General features: G+C 52.9%; 1 protein-coding gene across 3 annotated transcripts; it reads left to right on the forward strand.

Annotated features, from left to right (window-relative positions):
• Window positions 1-22: 22 nt before the first annotated feature.
• On the forward strand, window positions 23-16,578 carry SLC66A1 (solute carrier family 66 member 1). Of its 3 annotated transcripts, none has more exons than XM_016128357.2 (7): window positions 23-200; window positions 4,969-5,163; window positions 8,797-8,926; window positions 9,605-9,692; window positions 10,294-10,436; window positions 10,612-10,704; window positions 11,322-16,578. In XM_016128357.2, exons 2-7 carry the CDS (start codon window positions 5,000-5,002, stop codon window positions 11,748-11,750), a joined length of 1,047 nt encoding a protein of 348 aa, XP_015983843.2. In that variant the 5' UTR covers window positions 23-200; window positions 4,969-4,999; the 3' UTR covers window positions 11,751-16,578. The 3 variants fall into 3 exon arrangements, with proteins under 3 accessions (XP_015983843.2, XP_036085255.1, XP_015983847.2); XM_036229362.1 differs by lacking the exon at window positions 23-200 and having other exon boundaries at window positions 5,000-5,163; window positions 11,322-11,507; window positions 12,661-16,578; XM_016128361.2 differs by lacking the exons at window positions 23-200; window positions 8,797-8,926 and having other exon boundaries at window positions 5,052-5,163.
• Window positions 16,579-19,496: the final 2,918 nt, after the last annotated feature.

Consider the following 19,496-nt stretch of genomic DNA (forward strand, 5'->3'; position numbering starts at 1 on the left):
GCGGCGGCGGAGCTGGGACCAGGAACGCGGAGCCCCCAAAGCTTGCTCCGCTCGCTCGCACCGCCTCCAGAGAGTCGGACGAGCGCGCTGCCCGAGAGGCGGAGCCATGCGGCTTGGGGGCGGGACGGCGCCTCCGGTCAGCTGACCCAGGCAGTGGAGACAGAACCCAGAAGCCGGGCGGGCTGGCAGATCTGGACGAGGTGAGCTGGTTTGAGGCTGGGGGCAAACCCGAAGGCTGCGGGTCAGGACTCTGGGGTTTCTCTGTCACATCTTTTCTACACTCTCCTCCAGCCCCTGGACTGTCTGGGGCTCCTGTTCCCTACTTGGGGTGTGAGATCCTGGATGAAGATCAGGGCCGGGAGTGAGTGGGCCTCGGGAGCCCATGTCCCCATCCTCAGGGGCGACGAGCATGGCCTCATCGGCCACGTCTGGCCATGGATTAGGGTCCGGGTCCCATTTTCACCTCCTGGTTTCGGCTGATAGGCGCCATCGCCATCGACAGCTTTGTTTTCCCCAGGGCGGGCCAGGGTAGGGGGCCTCTCAGCGACTGAGCGCTGACCCCAGCGGCTGCCCTGTCATTATCCCCGCCAAACAGGCGGCCCGCGCTGGGCTGAGTCACGAGTTTACCTGGAGGCTTGGAGTGGGCGGTGTTCACAAGCCAAGACGCTCCCCCTCTCTACGTACTCTCCAGGTCTCCAGGAAGCCCAGATTGCACCCTCCCCGCCCCATGCCTGGAACAGGCTTTGAAGTGTGTACATGGGAAGGTTGGGTCTGGACGTGTGAAGACTGACCGGCACGGGTCTAGTACATTCAGTACTTACTGAAGGCGGCCGTGTGTCAGGGACCCTGGGAGGTAGGGAGCAATAGGGCCAGAACAGAATAATGGTCATCCCTGGCTATTACGACTGAGTGAGTGTTTAATCTTTGCCAGGCTCCATTCTTATCCCTTGGCCTGTATTATCTCATTTAACTCTGCAGTTAGCTTAGGAGATGGATGCTTGCATTATTCCCCCATTGTACAGGTTAGAACTCTGAGGCTCAGCCACTTGTCCAAGAGTTCTGTCTTTGTAGGCATCAGACAGGTCAGTGCTGGAGTGCTTTCTCTTCATCCCTGGGCCAGGGAGCTCCCAACTAGGTCTTGTCTTTTCTCTTCCTTCCTCCATTTCTCCTCCCCCCACCTCTCTCACAACATTTTCTGAACTTTTACTGTGCGGTTGGTGTGTCTAGGTCAAAATAAATTTACAACTAAGGTGAAAGCGAGAATCAGGCTTTTAAGAGCAGTAGTCGCTGAGGAGCGTGATGAGCATTCTTCAGGTTTGTGGATGAGGGGAAGGGAAGAGGTGACAGGTGTTGTCCAGCCAGCCCTTGCGAGGCTTCTTTGAGAAGGCAACTTAGAACGGGATCTTAGTATGTCTATCAGGGCCTCCAGGGGCAGAAGGACACTCCCAGGGGAAGAGACGGCATGTTCAGAAAGAAGCCTGGATGCCTGAAAATGACTATAAATGCCTTGGGCAAGGGATAGGAGATGAGGTGGGAGGACAGTTTCTGGGGTACCTTGGGGCTTTGCCTCAAAGAATGTGAACTTGATCTGATAGCCAAACGTGGTCACTTTACCTACTTCAGTGGGGAGCATCTCTCTGACTCAGCTTGTGATTGGGAGAGGAGCTGGAGTGTGGCAGGAGATGCCTTCTCCAGCACAGCCTTTGTCAAAATGGGGCCACGTGCACCGGAATCAGCAGGGGGAGCATCTTAAACCCAAGGTTGCACATCTCTGACCCAGATGCACTGATCCTAAATTTGGAATATGTGCCCTCCATGATTCGAAGACACCCCTGCTATGGCCCTTGTCAAACCTACAAACCAGGTCAAGCTCTGTTGCAACCCTGGACATCCATTCATCTAGTGCTGTTTGACCAACACGTGGGCCCATTCCCAGAAGCCAGGCCTGGGGCCAAGGCTGGCTTCCTACTTGGGTCGGAACCTATGGGTGACAGGTCCTATGCCCAGCAGCCCTCAGAGGAATGCACCATCTATTCAGGGCTGAGGTGTATCTCAGAGTGTTCTGAGTCCCAAGCTCTACAGCAGTCCTGTGCATGGGCAGGGAACCACCCTGGGCCTTGTGTGCCAAGATACTCCTCTCCTTCACTGGAAATGTGTCCACCTCATTTCCTCCCAAACCTGGTAAAAAGAGGGAGTAAGTGAGTAGCCTCAGGGTGGCTGAGTTACTGGTCTGTGATTCACAAAATAGTCACTACTTTGCATTGTCAAGCGCTGGGCTTAGAGATTTATGTGCATTTCATCTGCACTACAACCCAAGGAGTAAGGGTCATGATCCTTATTTTATGACAAGCTCAGACAGGTTATTCACTTGTCCAGAGATACTCAACCTTATTTGTAAAATGGGGACAGTATGAACCTCACAGGGAAGTGACAAGGATGGCAATGTACTAATATGTGATGAACTGGACTGGCATGTTCAGATTCTATAGAGGAGGGTGGGGGGAGACAGTCCAATTGGGGGGTGGCTGGAGAACAAAAGAACTTGGTTTGAAATTCCTTTGCATTGCAAAGATACAGTTCTTACCTGACTATATGTTATCTGAAGTGGCCTTCATAGGCGCTGGTGACATGAAATCAGGTAAATAATTGTAACATCGGCTGTGCTAAAGGTCATTATGGTGGGTCACTGGGATACAGGAAGGGGCTTTTAGCCACCCTTGCTGGGTCCTGGAGATGCTGCAGCGAACCAGGCAGACAGTGGCCTGGGGCACCCTTGCCCCAGCTCCGGGGCATCTGCCCCTGCTCGTGCTCATCGCGGTGGGGCTGAGGGCCTAGAGCTCTCCGGGAAAGGAAGTTAACTCGCTCCTTTTCCTTCCCTATCGCTCCCAGGTGTTGCGACCTCAGCAGTTTCAAGGGTCCAATCAGAGTGACTTAGTTCGTTCGGGCTGCTATAACAGAACACCGTAGACTGGGTGGCTTATAAATAGCACAGGTTTATTTCTCATAGTTCTGGAGGCTGGAAAATCAAAAATCAAGGTGCTGACAGTGCCAGTGTCTGGTGAGGGTCCGCTTCATATCCATAGATGGCTGTCTTCTCTCTGTGTCCCCCCATGGCAGAGGGAGAGGGGTAGCAAGCGCTCTCAGGTCCCTTCTTACAAGGGCACTAATCCCATTCGTAAGGGCTCTGCCCTCCTGACCTGAACACTTCCCGAAGGCTCCATTTCTTCATACTATCATATTGGGGGTTAGGTTGCAACATATGAATTTGAGAAAGACGAACATTTGATCTATGGCACTGGGCATTGCTTTTGAGGATCCTAGGCCTCCTGACGAGGGTAGAAACTGAAGATGGCTGGAGAGAGCCTTAATCCGGGTGGGGAATTCGCCTCTGAGCACGTGAGAAAAGGGGAAGCCTGCCTTCTGGCTGCGTGAGGAGCTGGGCAGCAAAGCCAGACCGCAGAGGGTTCTGCCACATCCGGAGACAGAGGCGCCCAAGGCTGCGTGGCATCACCATGAGCAGGGCTTTGGCTCCTGGTCCTGGCTTTGATCCTGGCTCTGCCACTTGCTGACTGGGTGGCCCTGGCAAGTCCTTTCCCTGGTTCTTAAGATATCTCAGTAGCTTCAACTTCATAGAGTTGATATGAGGACAAAATGCATAAAAGAATGCAGGTTACTTAGCACAGAGCTGACAAAAGAGTTCAGTAACCAGGCTCTGATGGTTCTCACCTTGTAGGGATGGCGCCAGCAGGCTCCACGTTTTATCTCTTCTTTGGGGTTGTCACACAATCAGTGACTGCTGTAGTCATCGTGCAGGGTGCCCAGATGCCTGGGCACCAGGAGGGGCCATCCTTATTTTCCTCTGTAATCCTCCACCATCTGCCCTTAGCAGTGGTGAGCATGGGGAAGTGGCTCTGAACTCCTTGCCAGCAGGCATCTCACATGGGCGGGCTCCTGGGACGATATGGCTTGTGCACGCCAAGCTCGAATCCCAACCACTTGTGCAACCTTGGGATTCACCTGGTCCTGATTTTCTACCTGCTTCATCTGACTTGTCAATGAAAGAAACAGTCTAAACCTGTAGAGCATTTTTATGAATTTTTTGAGCCAAGCTGATAACATGGTAGGAGCAAGATCGTAAATGCTCTGGAGAATAACCATTTTGCAGTTTCTTTTATGCATTTGAAATTAAAGAAGGAAGATAAGGAAGATTACATGAAGTTGAGAGAAAGCAAGGCTGGGATAAGATTACTAGATTTTGTGCTTTCTTAAGGGTGGTTATACCTGGCATTTAAAGGTGGTTATACCTGTGTGTGTTAACCTAGATGTGCTAGAGAAATGGACAGGGATGGCTCGAAACCTTTCAGTAAAGACGTTATAGGCCTGGGGCGTGACTCCCCACTATGACCTCCCAGTTAGGAATTTATGATCAGGTCACCTTGTGAGGTTACTTTCCATAGAACCAATGCTGGTGACAAGCCTACTTTAAATGAGATAATGTACATCATGGGCCCAGTCTCAGCAGACCGTCACAGCAGAATTTAAACACAAGATTGGAAACAATTTGAACGTTCAAGAGTCATCACAAAGGTGCCATGTCTGAGGGCTCAGTTCTCTGCAATATATTTATGAACCCATTTGACCCTCACAACTGTGTAAGGGAGGCACTGTTGTCACCCCAGGTTACAGATGAGGAAACGAAAGCACAGAGGGGCTGAGTCACTTGCTAAAGTCACAGCATTACCGAGGGTTAAGCTGAGATGTAGACCCTTGTCCTGACTACAGATCCAGCTCCTCCTGAAGATGTGGTTGGCAGGGGTTTGCTTTAATCTCTGTGCTTGAGGCTGGTAGTGTCCTTTGGTTCATTGGCTCAGTCAGTGCCAGGTAATAAAGCTGGGGATAGGCTTAGATGGGGGACACCTAGGACCCAGACCACCCGAGGCTGAAGACTCCCTCTCTTTCTCCCTGTAGAGCCTTTGCCTGCCTCTCGCCCTCCTTGGCCATGGTCTGGAAGAAACTGGGCTTCAGCAACTTCTCCAGCTGCCCCAATGGCTCCCGCCAGTGGATATGGGACTTGTTTGGTGAATGTGCCCAGGATGGCTGGGACGAGGCCAGTGTGGGCCTGGGCTTGGTGTCCATCCTCTGCTTTGCCGCATCCACCTTACCGTGAGTAGTGCCAAGGTGGCAGGGGTGGGGCAGTGGCCCCAGGGAGTGCAGGAGGAGGAGCTGCCTGTCTGGCCAATAGGCCTCTCCAGACTCAAGACCAGGTGTGCTCCTCCCCCACCCTACCCACTGATGTCCAACCTGTCCAACCTGCCTCGGAGGGCTTTGCCCAGGCCTGGCTTTGTGCTGGGCAATGCTGACATGCAATAATAATCACACTTGCTACTGTTTGTCGAGTGCCCACTATGTACCTGTCTCAGTTCTAAGCACTGGACACGTTTTTACATCATGTAATCCTCATAGCAACCCAGAGAAATAGGTACAATTACTCTCTCTATTTTATAAGGAAACAGAAACCCAGAGAGGTTAAGTAACTTCCTTTAGGTTGAACAGCTAGTAAGAGAGGAGGCGGGGTTGGGGGAGGGGCCTGTGTCCTGTGAACGTCTCGTGATAGCCAAGCAGTGACGGCAAAATAGCGTGGCCACTACTGTGTTTGAGGAACAAATATACAGGACATAACAGCGTGGTGCTCAGGGCCGTGGGCTCTGGATCCAGACAGGGGGAAGTTCTCCATGCAGCTGTGACTTGGGTAAGCAACTTTACTGCTCTGCACCTCAGTTTCCTCATCTGTAAAATGGGAGTATTGTTCCCTGCCTTACAGGGTCACTCTGAGGATGGCCTGAGGGAGCGTGCGTAAAGCCCCCAGCTGAGAGCCTTTACACAATGTATGCCCAATGCCATGGCTGCACAGAGCATCTGAGGGTCACGGGGACAGGGAGAAGTGAGGTCAAAGAGGTCATCAAGGACCCTGTAAGTTCAGGCCATTCTGCACTGTTAGGATGTCTGCTCTGTATCCTGAGGGACATTGATAAGGGTTTCATCAGGGGCTTAAACATTTTTAAAAAATAGCTTTATTGAAAGATAATTCATATAATTAGCCTAATTTAAATGTCTAATTCGATGGTTTTAACATATCCACAGAATTGCATAACCATCACCACAATCTGTTTTGGAACATTTTCATCACCATAAAGAGAAAGCCAAAAAGAAATGAGTCATTTTCACTCAAATCTCCAAGTCCCTGTCTGCTTTCCATCTCTATAGATCAGCCTATGCGGACCTTTCTTACAAATGGAATCATATGCTGCGTGACCTGTGACCGACTTCTTTCACTTAACATAGCATCCTAAAGCAAAGTTTTGTCCATGCCGCAGCAGTTATCAGTACTTTATTCCTCGTTATGTTCAGATAACATTCCAGGGTCTGTGCACACCACGTGCTTATTCATTCATCCAGCGATGGACATAACTTCTTTCTTGTTGCGCATCTAGGTTAACACACCTTTGAAATAAGAGTTGTTGCTGCTTCTTGGCTGTTATGATTAAGACGGCTCTGTACATTCGTGTACAAGTTTTTGTTGGGACATACGTTTTTACTCCTCTAGAGTAACACCTAAGGAGTGGAATTGCTGGGTCATATGGTAACTCTGTGTTTACTCTTTGGAGGAACTGCCAGACTATTTTCCAAAGCGGTTACACCATTTTATGGTCCCACCAGCAGTGTATGAAAGTTCCAATTTCTCTGAATTGTCGTCAACACTTGTTATTTTCTATCTTTTTTATTATAGCCATCCTAGTGGGTGTGAAGTAGTATCTCATTGTAGTTTTGATTTGTATTTTCCTGTTGGCTAGTGATGTTAAGTACCTTTTCATGTGCTTATTGGTCAACTGTATATCTTCTTTGGTAAAAGGTCTATTCTGTATCTTTGTCATTGGATTATTTGTCTTTTTATTGTTGATGCAAGAGTTCTTTATATAGTCTGTGTTGATGTAAGAATGTCCAAACCTATAAAGCATTTTTATAAGATTTTATTTGAGCCAAACTGCTGACAGTTTCCAGGAAGCAAATCTCAAATGCTCCAGAGAATAACATGTATGCATTTTCTTTTATGCGTTTAAACTTAAGGAGGGAACGTAAGAAAGATGACAGGAAGGTGGGAGGCAGCAAGCCAGGGATTGAATTACAGGATATTTAAGGAGACTGCGTGCTCTGTTACGGTGGTTACGCTCATTTCAAAGGTGTGTTAACCTAGATGCACAACAAAAAATGGACAGGGCCTTGCTTAAGGCAAAGATGAACCTTTTACTAAGGAAGTTAAAGGCCCAGGGCGTGACTCCCCACCATGCCCAGCCCAGTTTGCAATTTAGGGTCAGATTACCCTGTGAGGTTACTTTCCATAGAACTCCTTTTTTTTAATCCACATCTAGATACAACGCCTTCATATGATTTGCAAATATTTTCTCCCATTCTGTGGGTTGTCTTTTCACTTTTTTGATGTTCTTTGAAGCACAGAAGTTCTAAATGTGATGATATCCAATTTTATCTATTTTTCTTCTGTTCCTGGCATTTTTGCTGTCATATCTGAGAACTCATAGTCTAATTCAAATAACCAGCTTATTTACCCTTATCATTTAAGAGTCTTATAGATTTGTTTGATACTGATAAATCCGATATACGGGGTTTTTTTCCTACACTACCAGGCAATTAACTCAATTCTGACACCGTCTACCTGGAAGTAGCATCAGACCACACAGGTTAGGGACTCAGTGTTCCGAGACTTTCCCTTCTCTCACGTCAGACACCAGTCACAAGTCCAGGTTGTCACCTAGGCTTCTGACCAAGCAGCTGTAGGTTGGAGGTTTTAACAACCCCCTCCCAGGGGTTGATTAATTTACTAGAGCAGCTCACAGAATTCAGAGAAACATTTTACTTACTAGAGTAGCAGTTTATTATAAAAGGATTTACCTCAGGAACAGCCAGATGAAACAGACGCACAGGGCAAGGTGTGAGGGAAGGGGAAGGCACGTCCATGCTCTCAGGCCATGGGTGTGAATCCTGGCTCGGAGACTACCCAGCTGTGTGACCGGACTTGCTCAGGCCCCAGTGGGGAGGTTCATCAAAACAGACTTGACCTCATGGGGGGCCATGAGGACCGGATGAGTTAACACACACAAAGGGCCCAGAACTGTGCCTAAATCACCACTGCCACTGTCATCATTGGGCACACACTAAGACAGCCAGAGGTCCAAAGAGAGGGTCTCAGTACCAAGGACCTTTGGGGAAAAAACCAGGGTGCTGAAAGCCATTGGCTTTTGTAGTGGAGAGTTCCAGGAGCCACGGCCCTGCCCTCCTTTATTGCCCTTTGAAGAGATAACGGTCTACGGTTCGGCCCAATACCATTATCTTACTTATCGGCACCCGCTCCTGGAGATAGGGCAGCGGCGGTGCCCAGGCCTTGCGCCCGCTACCGCCACCACCATCCTTTTTCAAACTCTCTACCCCCTCCATAGAAGAAAGAATCTAGGGTCCCTCTGAAGTGGTTCTCAGGGCCTGACATGAAACTTCAGGACCCTGTAAAAACCCCAGGTCTCCACTGGGAGACCCCGGGGTGCTGTGGAGGATGTGAGTAATGCTCACAAGTCCCTGCCTGCGGGAAGGACGGGCTCCCAGGCGACCTCCCTGGCATCTGCTGCTCCTGCGCCGCTGCCCCGTGGTTGTCTGGTCTGGCAGCCTCCTGGATGTCAAGGCGACATCACGGCCGTGGCCCCTGAGCCTGTGTTTCCCTCTCTGCCTCAGCCAGTACATCAAGGCCTGCAAGATGGGCAACATGGACCAGGCGCTGTCCGTGTGGTTCCTCCTGGGCTGGATTGGCGGGGACTCCTGCAACCTCATCGGCTCCTTCCTCGCCGACCAGCTGCCCCTGCAGGTGGGCCGGCCCTGGGCAGGGCGTGCTCCTCGAACAGCCATGGCAGAGGCACTGGGGCGGCCAGCAGACGGGCTTGGGCTCCAGAATCCTGATCTGTTGTTCCATCTTATGAGAGCCCTGTGTCATGACATACAGTGTGACAATGAGCTGGTCACTGCCCTTCCCTGGGCCTCAGTTTCCCCATCTGCAAAATGGTCGCAGCAAACCAGAGGATACTGGGGTCTTGTGCCTCTGAGGCGCGATGATCCTGACTGAGCTCCTGGGGACTGGAGGAGGAAAGATTTCCCTCGGGAAGCCCAGGTGCCATCATTCTCCCATGGGTGGGCAGGTGGAGCTGGGATTCACTGTCAAGAATCTGTTGTCTTCCCAAGGGGTCTTTAAAGTTTTAACAGCTCCTCTGTCAGGCCACACGGGAGCCCGCACTTAACCTCTGAGTCCCATTTTGTCCTGACAAGTGGAGGTGGCCACCATTTGCTCCATCTGCCTGGGCCAGGTAGTTCTTCCAGGTAGGAACTGCGATCTCCTCTTTGCAGATAAGGAAACAGAAGCTCAGAGAGGTGAAGTGACTTGCTCAGGGTCATCCAGCTGGGATGTGAGGGTGTTGCCACAGAGTGGGGATGTGGTCCCCAGAGCCTGGGACTGCAGCGAGCACCCCCGGGCCCCCTCTTTCTCTTGCAGACCTACACAGCGGTGTATTACGTCTTGGCAGACCTGGTAATGCTGTCGCTGTACTTCTATTACAAGTTTAAGAAGTGCCCCTCTCCACGTGAGTGTGGTGGTCCTTGCATGTCAGGGATGCTGGGGTAGCCAGGAGCCTGGGAGGAAGCCGGTGTCTCATTGGTGGGTGATTAACCTTGGAAAGGCTTCCTCGGGCCTTATCTGAAAGCCCGAGTCCCGATCAGCCACGATAGGGGCCTGAGAGCAAGGAGCACGTCTGGGCAAACCACAGGGGTTCCCTTCTCTTAAGTTCTTGTTCAGCAAACATGGCTTCAGCTCCTCCACTGTCTCCATTGTCCCCGGCTCTGGGCTTGGAGCTGGGAGACGAGCTCAGGGCACACAGGCCACTGCCCTTGAGGATTCAGAAGGGGCAATGGCCAAGGTCAGATTGAAGGCTGTGCGAGACATGGGCCAAGGCTCTGCTTTTGATAACCCCTCTCTGGACCCCACTGCCCTCATCATGTTACTTTTACAACCTCCGGGGGAAGGATACTGTCATTACACCCATTCTACAGATGAGGAATTAAAGCTCAGAGAGCTTAGGTCACTCACTCAAGGTCTCGGCCATCAAGGTGCAAAGCCATGACTCGGGTCCCTGTCTGCCGTTACGCAGATACCTAACCTCAGCTTCCCTCCTGCCTCCTGTCCAGTGTCTGCCACCATCAATTCCGTGCTCTTGTTCATCTTGGGACTGACGTGTACCACCCCTCTGCTGAGCAGGGCTGGCTCTGTGGCTGCCCCGAGGGAGGTCTTCCATGGACGGAAGCTCCTGTCTGTGGAGCCAGGCGATAAGGTGTGGTGCGGGTACATGATGGTAGGGTGGGGGCCGGGGGGCTGGCTCGTCCCAAGGACCCTTCCCCTGAATGGCCACCTGGGCAGAGGGATTGCCCTCTGGGCGGGAGCTTGGGGATCTCAACTTGCACCTCCTGCCCCTGCGAGGCACTGAGCACCCCCTTCTGCCCTCTCAGCCCTTCACTCGGCAGGAAATTGTTGGTTTTGTCATCGGCTCTGTCTCCAGCATCCTGTACCTATTCTCCCGCGTGCCTCAGATCCGCACCAATGTGAGCATTGACCAGGGGTGGGCGGGGCCGGCCTGGCAGCTGGGGCCTCTGGGTTAAGGAGTAGCATGATGTGGGTGTCTTTGTGCAGAACTTCTGGGTCCTCACTCACTGCTCGCTCGGGCAACTTAATCCGATTCTCTAAGCCTCAGTTTCTGCCTTTAGGAAATGGGTATGTTGATGCCTGCCATCCAAGGGTCCACGTGACCTGTGCGTGTCTCAGGGAAGTGGGAGGTCAGGTGGGAGTGAGGGGCTGAGCTTAGAGGTCGGAGAAGAGAGGAGAAGATGGGGAATCAGGCATGGGGGGTTTTGCTGGGCGACGTGAGTCAGCGTGGGGCTGGAGAGCAGTGCATCATGGGGCCAGTGGCGTGGTACAGCCACGGTCTCCTGTGGACCAGGGTGAGGGCCCTAGGGGGGAGGTGGCTAGGGTGGGGATGAGGAGTCGGGGCTTGGAATGGGGTGGTCTGTTTGTCAGGCCCTTGTTAGACTTGAAGCACAGTGAAAAATCAGCTTAGGACTGTACACACAGTGTGACATGGCAGACAGATATGTGGACAGACACAATCCAGAGTGACTAGGGCCCTGTTCAAGGTCTCTGACCCCATCTGCCTCACCTCCAGTTCCTGCGGAAGTCGACCCAAGGGATCTCCTACTCGCTGTTCGCCTTGGTGATGCTGGGGAACACGCTGTACGGGCTGAGCGTGCTGCTCAAAAACCCCGAGGTGGGCCAGAGCGAGGGCAGCTACCTGCTGCACCACCTGCCCTGGCTCGTGGGCAGCCTGGGCGTGCTGCTGCTCGACACCATTGTATCCTTCAGGGCGGCAAGGCAGATACAGCGGCCTCTGCCTGCTCACGCCTCCATCCATCCATCCATCCATCCATCCATCCATCCCTCCCTCCATCCATCCCTCCAACCAGAGTCAAACCTCCTGCCTGCCATGCATCCCGCCAGGCACTGGATGCAGCAGCGAGCAAGAACGGGACGACTTTGTCTCAGAACGCTTACAGCTCAGTGGAGAGGCAGGCAGGACACACATAATTATAAATAATTTCTTCACTGCAGCGGTACCAAGTGCCACAGAAAAAAACCGCAAGAGTGTGTGACCAGGGGCCTACAAGGCTCAGCAGAAACCCCCATGGGTGCCATTTAAACTGTGTCCTGAAGGAGAATTTAGGCAAAGGCAAGGGAGGGATGGTCCAGGCTCAGCTTGTGCAGAGGCCCTAAGGAACCGGGAGAAAATCAGCTCATCCAGGCCAGGGGAATGAAGGCCAGAACCTGGAGACACGTGTGTATTAGAGTCAGGAAAACTTGGGTTCAAATTCTGACTCTGTTCCTTTGAGGCTGTGTGGCGTAAGGCAAACTGTTAACTTCTCTGTGCTTCCATAGCTTCATCTGCGTGGTGGAGTTAACAGTCGCTGTCTCGCCAGCATCATGGGGTGTCTGGAAACACTCTGCATATGACCCAGTACAGCGAGTTCTCAGTAAAAGTTTGCTAAATGGTGGAACGGAGCCTTAGTTGGATCTCATTTGGGAGAAGATAAACATGGTCCTTGTTTTGACATTTGCTGAGTCCCAGCTGGGTGCATTGAGAGAGACACTTTAAGCTCTAGTGCCCTCAAGTGGCCCAGCCACCTGGTGAAACTCCCAGGATGGGGTAGGGTGGAAAGCTAGATCTTGGGGCTGGGGTCGGGGGTGAGGGGGCTGCCTGGGGGAGGAAGACCCCAGTGCTGGACTTGGAAGATGGAGTTTGGCTAGGGGTTGAGGAGCAGTCAGGCATTCAGAGTGGAAGGCGCAGCAGAGGGGAAGAGCGGAGGCTGGGGGGTCATGGCTGACCCTCCCCCACTGCCAGAGGGGCTGAGAGGGAGGGGGGAGGGGAGCAGCCCTGGATGGAGCCTCAGGTCCCGGGGCAAGTCCAGCCCAGTCTCTGCTCTGTTAGGCCTTGACGTCGGTCCCTCCAGATCTCCGTTCAGTTCTTGGTCTATAGGAACGCCTCCACGTCCCCCGAGCGCCAGCCCCTCCTCCCAGGCTGACCGGGACCCAGGCCAAGCCCAGATGACCAGGACCTCCAGTTGCCACACCAGGAAGGGAGAAGCGTGGGCAACGCGCCTGTGGACCCTGGACTCGGGCATGGAGGAAGCTGGGATTGGGGGCCTAGAACTCCCAGCTCAGCTGCGGTGAGAATGACACTCCAACAGGGTCCCCCTATGCCATCAAAACCTGGGCTGACTCTTCCAGAAGCCCTGACTGACTCCTCTAGGAGCAAGACAGCCCCTACGGCCAGCTTCCCCCAGCCTTGAGACTCACCCTCCTTCCAGGGTCTGAGGCAGCTGTGCTGGGAATCTTGAGGGAGGGCCTGCAGCTGAGGCCTTGCCCCTCAGAAAATAGTGCGGCCGTCCCGCAGCTCACCTACCTCATTCCGCTGCTCGCCCCCTGGAGGGGGACACAGCTGCAGCCCCGTGTAACGAGGACTGTCCTGTTCATTGCGACCAGCCCAGTAAACGGTACCTCCCAGCAAGGCGTGTTTTGTTGCTCCTCCCCAAGGTGCTGGGGTCCGGGCCCCACCTCCCGGGGCCCAGGGGGGCGCCTAAAGGGTTAGGCTGCGGTGAGAATGACACTCCAACAGGGTCCCCCAGGAAGAAGCAGAATAGTTAAGGTTCGGATCTTGGTTGTGTGTCTCAGCTCCTCTGTGCCTCAGTTCCCTTGTCTGTGAAATGGGATGACAGTATTACGCCATCCTATGTGTTTATAACATGGTGTAATCACTGAGGGCAGCCCCAGAGTGTGGCATGCAGTAAGAGCGCAGTAAAAGTTAGCTTGTTAAGTTTTAGTTGGAGTAAAGGGCAAGCAGATCTCCCTGGGGATCAGGGAGATGTTCCAGGAGGACGTGACACAGCTGAAGGGTGAGCAGGAGGTCCCCAGGGGGAAGGTGGGGGTGTCGCAGGCCACAGGGAGTGGAGCAGGTGGGAAGGGAGGAGAGGAGGGCGGGGCTCAGCCCTGAGCTCTGGTTCTGGTTCCCGGGTCCAACCTCAGTTTGTCTCGCAGACGCTGTTCTGAGTCCATCCTGTTGGCCACGACCCTGTGGGTGCCTGAGGGCCGAGGGGCCAGCGCCCTTCTGTGCTGGCCCTTCTTGCTCCACATACCCCACTTCAGGTCCCCAGATCTCAGGAGTTCTGGGGTGGTCTGGTGCCAGGTGGGGCTGAGGGCTCTTTGGGGAGCCTTTCTTTTAGAGTCCTCTTCCAGCCCCAGAGAAATCCAGGAGCCAGGCAACGAGGCCACAGCCCCTATCATGAGGAGGAACCATGGGCCAATTTGGTGCTACGGGTAGGGGTGGAGCTCAGCTCTTCACGCTCCGCCCACACCATGCTGGCTGTCTAGGACGAGGGAGGGGGCGGGGGGCGGGGCAGGGGTTGGCCAGCTCTCGACCCTGCCTTAAAGGAGGGGAGACGATTGCCAGGCCCAGGTAGGAAGGGGTGTGACCAAGTGCCATGGGAACGAGGAGAGGAGACCAGCCCAGGGAGGCGGCCAGGGAGGGCTGCACACAGGGGTGGCCCTGGAGCTAAATCCTGAAAGCAGAGGGGAGGGGGTGTGCGAGGTGCATGGCTGGGCTGCTCAGGGAGCCATGAAGGTCAGGTTGCCATAAAGACGGGGTCGTAGGGGCAGGGCCAGTGGAATGGCTCACAGCAGGTGGGTTGGGGTAAGAGAAGGAAGGAATGGGACAGGGGAGACCAGGGCGGGGACGCCTCTGAGGTCCAGGCGGGCAGTGAGGGCCAGTCTCGCTGAGCCCATTGCTGGGGCATGCCTGTGAAGGTCTGTGCGGACCTGGTGCAGCTGATGTTTGTTGAGCACTTGCTGTGTGGGGGGCTGGGCTGTGCCCCGTCCCGTTTGTTCCTCACAAGCCCGAGGTAGACACGGTTGTGGTGGCCACTTAACAGACGGAAAAACAGGCTTTGTGGAATTTTGCAACTTGCCCAGAGTCGCTCAGCTAGGCTTGACAGCTGTGAGAGTTCCTCAGCTCCAGGGGCTGTCCCACACCTGGTGGGGGTTCGGGGCCCTCAGAGTACCTTCCCTTCTCCCTCCCTCCCCGGCTGGGGCTCCAGGGGCCCAGCTCAGCGCCCCCCCTGGGGACTGGCCCAACCCTGCTGGGCTCAGGCTCTCTTCCCACTATTCTGAGTGGCAACTTCCACAAGCCTCTAGCCTGTTCCGGAGGAAGGTGTCCCTAGCTGGCTCTGGCCTAAGCCCGGTTCAGGTGCCCTTTGCCAGCCAGCTTCTGGCTCCACCCAGGGCTGTGACCTGGCTCGATGCTAGTTACCTGGGGCGAGGTGGCACCCTCCCAGCTTGAAGACCTGGGGCTCAGTATGGCAGCATGAACCCTTGAACTCTCTCAGCCCCCGCTCCTGGTAAACCCTCATCCCATCAGGTGATGGCTTCTGCTCCTCGGCACTGCCTGGTTGGCTAAGAGGTATGGTTCCTTTCTCCTCAGGAAGCTCCAGTCTGCTGGAGAACGTGGTTGTGGTGGGTAAATGAGATGGGCTTGCAGGCTCGTGCCTCAGTACCTGGCACGTGGTAAGCGCCTGGTAAATACATGACATTAGCTTGCCCAATACCTGCACCTCCCCAGGTTCGTCCCCAGAGTGGAAGGGCCCGTCTGATGGGCTCCGCTGCACGGACTGGGCCTGTTTGCGGGCGGGAGGGGCCCCTGAGGTGAGAGGTCCCCAGGCGGTTATCCTTCCTCCCCATCCGGCACCTCTTTCTCCTTGCCAGCAGGCAAGGGGTGGTAGGACCCTCATCTCCAGGTGCGGCCTGAAGTGTGGCTCGCCAGAGTTCTGCATTTTGGTTTCAGGCCCAGGCTCAGCTGAAAAAGTGGCACCGCACTTACCAGTTGCCATCGTCCAGAAGGGTTTGTCCCTCAGGGCACTCGTGGCGAGCAGGAGGCTTGGCCCATCACCTCCAAAGATCCCTACCTCGGCGGGTTATATTTTTACTGTTTAACGAGATGCCGTATATGAAAATGCCTTGCACCATATACCTGGCCCCCATGGTTCCCAAAGCTCAGGGGTAGAGGCAGAATAGCTGGCCAGTAGGCAGGTGGCATTCTGCAACAAAACGGAATGGCTCAGCGCCCTGGCCCCAGGCCCTTCAAGTTCGGGGTTCCCCTTGGTTATTTAGCAAACCCGGGATTTTCGAAGCCACAGCTTGCAGTCCCCAACGCTGAGAAAGGGGAGAAAGCCACAACTCACCTCTCTTCACTCCTCTTGTTGGACTTGGCTTTCATCAGAGCTTGATGATGGGACCCCAGAGGTCCCTGGAAAACAGTTTGGTGCCGAGTCCCAACAGTCCCAGATGTCCCAGTGCTAACCCGATCAGGTTAGTGTCAGTCCTATGGCAGGGAGTGGGGATGATGGCCTTTTGCTTTGGATTAACTGATAACTACTGACCAGGCCCCCAGCCCTGTGACAGCCCTAGGACACAGCCACCCACCACTGGTTAACATGTGCTTCCCCACCCCCACGAGGCAGTGAGGTCAGAGACCACTATCCTGTTTACCATCATATCCCCAGTATACAGTAGGTGCTCAATAAATGTTTGAAATTAATGAGTGAAATGAATGCCTGAAACACTGTCCCTCAAGGCATCCCCAGTCAGTGAGAGGCAGGCATAGAACCAGCAATCAGAACTATCAAATCTACACTTTAAATGGGTGAATCGCCACTAGACTCATCGCGATCACTTTGTATATTATAATTAACCACTATGCTGTATACCTAAAACTAATCAAATAACATTGAATGTCAACTCTAATTGAAAAATTATTAAAAGATACATGGATAAATTGTCTGGCATGTGAATTATCTCTCAATAAAGCTATTTGAAAAAAAGTGTAGGACTTGGCTGTTATTAAAATTTGGGAAGTTATGGGTACTGAGAATATATTACATCTTATAATATTTCTACTCCTATGTAGTCATTACAAAGTAATCTGAATGCCGAATACGGTGAGGAACTGGTGGTCAGTTAGGTTTGAGAGATGTAGAGAGGTTCATAGTCACACCTGGTGCAGTCCATTCATTCTCCGGAGCATTGACTGGATGCTTATTCCAAGTTGAAGTTTCACCAAAAATGTAGCAACAGTGATGAGCGTGTATGTCTACAGAGTAAAATTTTAAACAATATAGAAAATGACTAAGAATATTCAAACAAAATCTTAAGAATATCGCACATTTAAATATATTTCAGAAACTTAATTTCTTTGAGTTTATATAAAATGCCTATATTGTCAACTGTCTTTTTTAAAAAGATAACTGAATAGAGCCCAAATGATATAAATTATAACCAGACTTTTTATAATACAAGAAAAAAGAGCACCAACTAGTTCTAAAGAACAATTTACTAGATCATCTGCTTCCTAAGAAGCCCAAAAGTGAATCGCAAAGTCAGTAACGAAGCTCTTACTCAAAATATTCGTAGGAAGCAGTTGTTTTGAAGTAACAACTTGACAAAATGTGATGGGAGTAATCTGGTTATCTTATAAAGGTTTTACGAATTTGTTATGTTGAGAAAATAAGAGATTTTGACTTTAATTCTAGAACATGTAATTTATAATATTTAACTTACTGTTTGGAATGAGGCACTCTTAATAAATTTTGAAAGATCTTGCCATAGAGGGTTAAAAACAACTGATAAAAGATTCTCTCTTGGAATTCAAAAGTGGGTACAAGGGGTTGGCCTGGCCTGTGGGGTAGACGGATGGAGGCACATGTCCTCACCCTCTGCTTACTATTAGGTGGGAGATACGTCTCCCTCGGATTGTGGTGAGGGTTCAGGCCAATGCCGTCCCAGGCCCAACGACTGGCCCGAGTAGGTGCTCAACACAGGTGCCCTCTCCCCTCTGGCCTCTTTAGGGCCCACTAGTTACCAGAGTGGAAACGCCCTTACCAAGGGATAGGCAGGCCGTGGGGGGCCCAGAGAAGGAAAAGGTGACCCATGGTATCTAGGATAGGCACCCAAGCTTCTCCACGGATCCGGGAAATAGAAAACCTCCCCAGTGGGAATGAAACAGCTGTGTGTCATTCCCTCAGGAGAGAACATCTTAACTGGCTTCACCTGGGCCATGCGGGGTGGGGGAGGGCAGGCCAAGACTGCATTGCACAGAGGCCACATGGAGGGGGTGGCACCGAGCGGAGGGACCTTGAGGCCAAGTCCACACCTGCTCCACCCCACCCGTGGCGGAGGACCCCACGGGCCTGCCACACAGCGGCGGCTTTACCAGTGGTGTGAATGAATGACAGTTCGGAGACAGAGATTCTTAAAATCTGAGGTCCCAGAAGGACCTCAGGAAGGGCTCCAAGAACTGACTCATAAAGACCACAAGGGGGCAGTGAAAGGGAGACAGGCCGTTATCCACCTGAGCCCCTCTACCTGTGGAGATGAAGACCACCACCACCTGCTGTGGAGGTGCCAGGTGAATCCATGCGGAACCCAGACCGGAAGGCAGACTCCTGCCACCGCACCTTCCCAAGGCTGCCTCTCGTTCTGTTAACCAGCACCTGAAAACACCTGCGGGAAGCAACCTGGCCGAGCCCACGAGCGCGCGCGTGTGTGTGTCCGTGTGTGTGTGTGTGTGTGTGTCCGTGTGTGTGTGTGTGTGTGTGTCCGTGTGTGTGGGGGGGGGGAGTGGGGGTGGCGGGGGTGCTGCGCTGCTTCCAGACCCCAGGAGTCTGCCGCCCGACGCTGCGGGCTCAGATTTCTACTCGACCCTGCAGAGCTTTTTCGTCCCATTTCCTTTCCTTTGCCTCCTTTCTCGTCTCAGGCCAGCCGCCTCTCCTGCCTCGGTGGGAGCAGATACGTGAGTGGCCGAGGTTGTCCCGGAGACCAGGCTACAAACTCTTTTGCCACTTGCTTCCTGCTGCTCCTCATCTGACAAAGTTCGTACCATTGTTCCCAATCTCACCAGCCACTCGGCATCAAAAAATGAGCCGTGACAGCTCCCATGGAAGATTCTAGAAGGCAGCATTAAGAGTGGGCCCGGCATATATCAGTTAATTTCTGGGTTTGATTGAACATCCAATCAAAATGAAAATCATGTATTCAGCACCTCGCGTGTGCCAGGCCCTCTGCTAACACAACCCCATGAGGCTGTCATCCCTATTGTCCACATAAGAAGTCTCTGGGTCTGTCCTACCGAGTCCCACAGCTGGGGAGTGCAGAGTGACAGCGAGAACCTCCATTCTCTCCAACCCTCCTCTTCTTCATGGGGCTCTGAGTGCAGTGCTTTGTTTCCATGATGGTACTTTGCACTCACTAAAGATGTTCCTCATTTGGGAACTTCATCAGACAAGCAAAGAGAACCTAAGACCAAGGAGCCATGTTCATGGGTGTCAAAGATCCAGGCGCCTCAAACTGGAAGGGCTAGTAGCCAGGGCGTGGGCCCTACTGACCGGCCACACAGCCGCCCAGGCGTCAGCCAGGAGAGCATGGACTGCACAGCTCTGAGAGGCGCTCGGTACGTTACCTCAGCCCTCGGTTCCCTCAACAGTGCGAAGGGCTGTGGTGAAAGCTGATGGCATTAGGTGTGTGTGTAGACAATACCTGCAGACGGTGGGTGTTTGCTAAGATGAACAGAAAGCAGGGGAAAGGGTGAGGAGAAGCAGAGATGAAAGGCCTGAGGACCCCCCACCGCTTCACACCTGGTGTGCCAAGTGGCCCCAGCATTTCAGGCTGCACGGGGCTGGGGGTCTGCGTGGAGTAGGGGGCCAAGGGAAGCAGCTCTGGGGCTCTGCAAAGGCCAGTTCTTCTC

The sequence above is a fragment of the Rousettus aegyptiacus genome, unplaced genomic scaffold, assembly GCF_014176215.1.
Source record: "Rousettus aegyptiacus isolate mRouAeg1 unplaced genomic scaffold, mRouAeg1.p scaffold_m13_p_1, whole genome shotgun sequence".
NCBI lineage: Eukaryota > Metazoa > Chordata > Mammalia > Chiroptera > Pteropodidae > Rousettus > Rousettus aegyptiacus.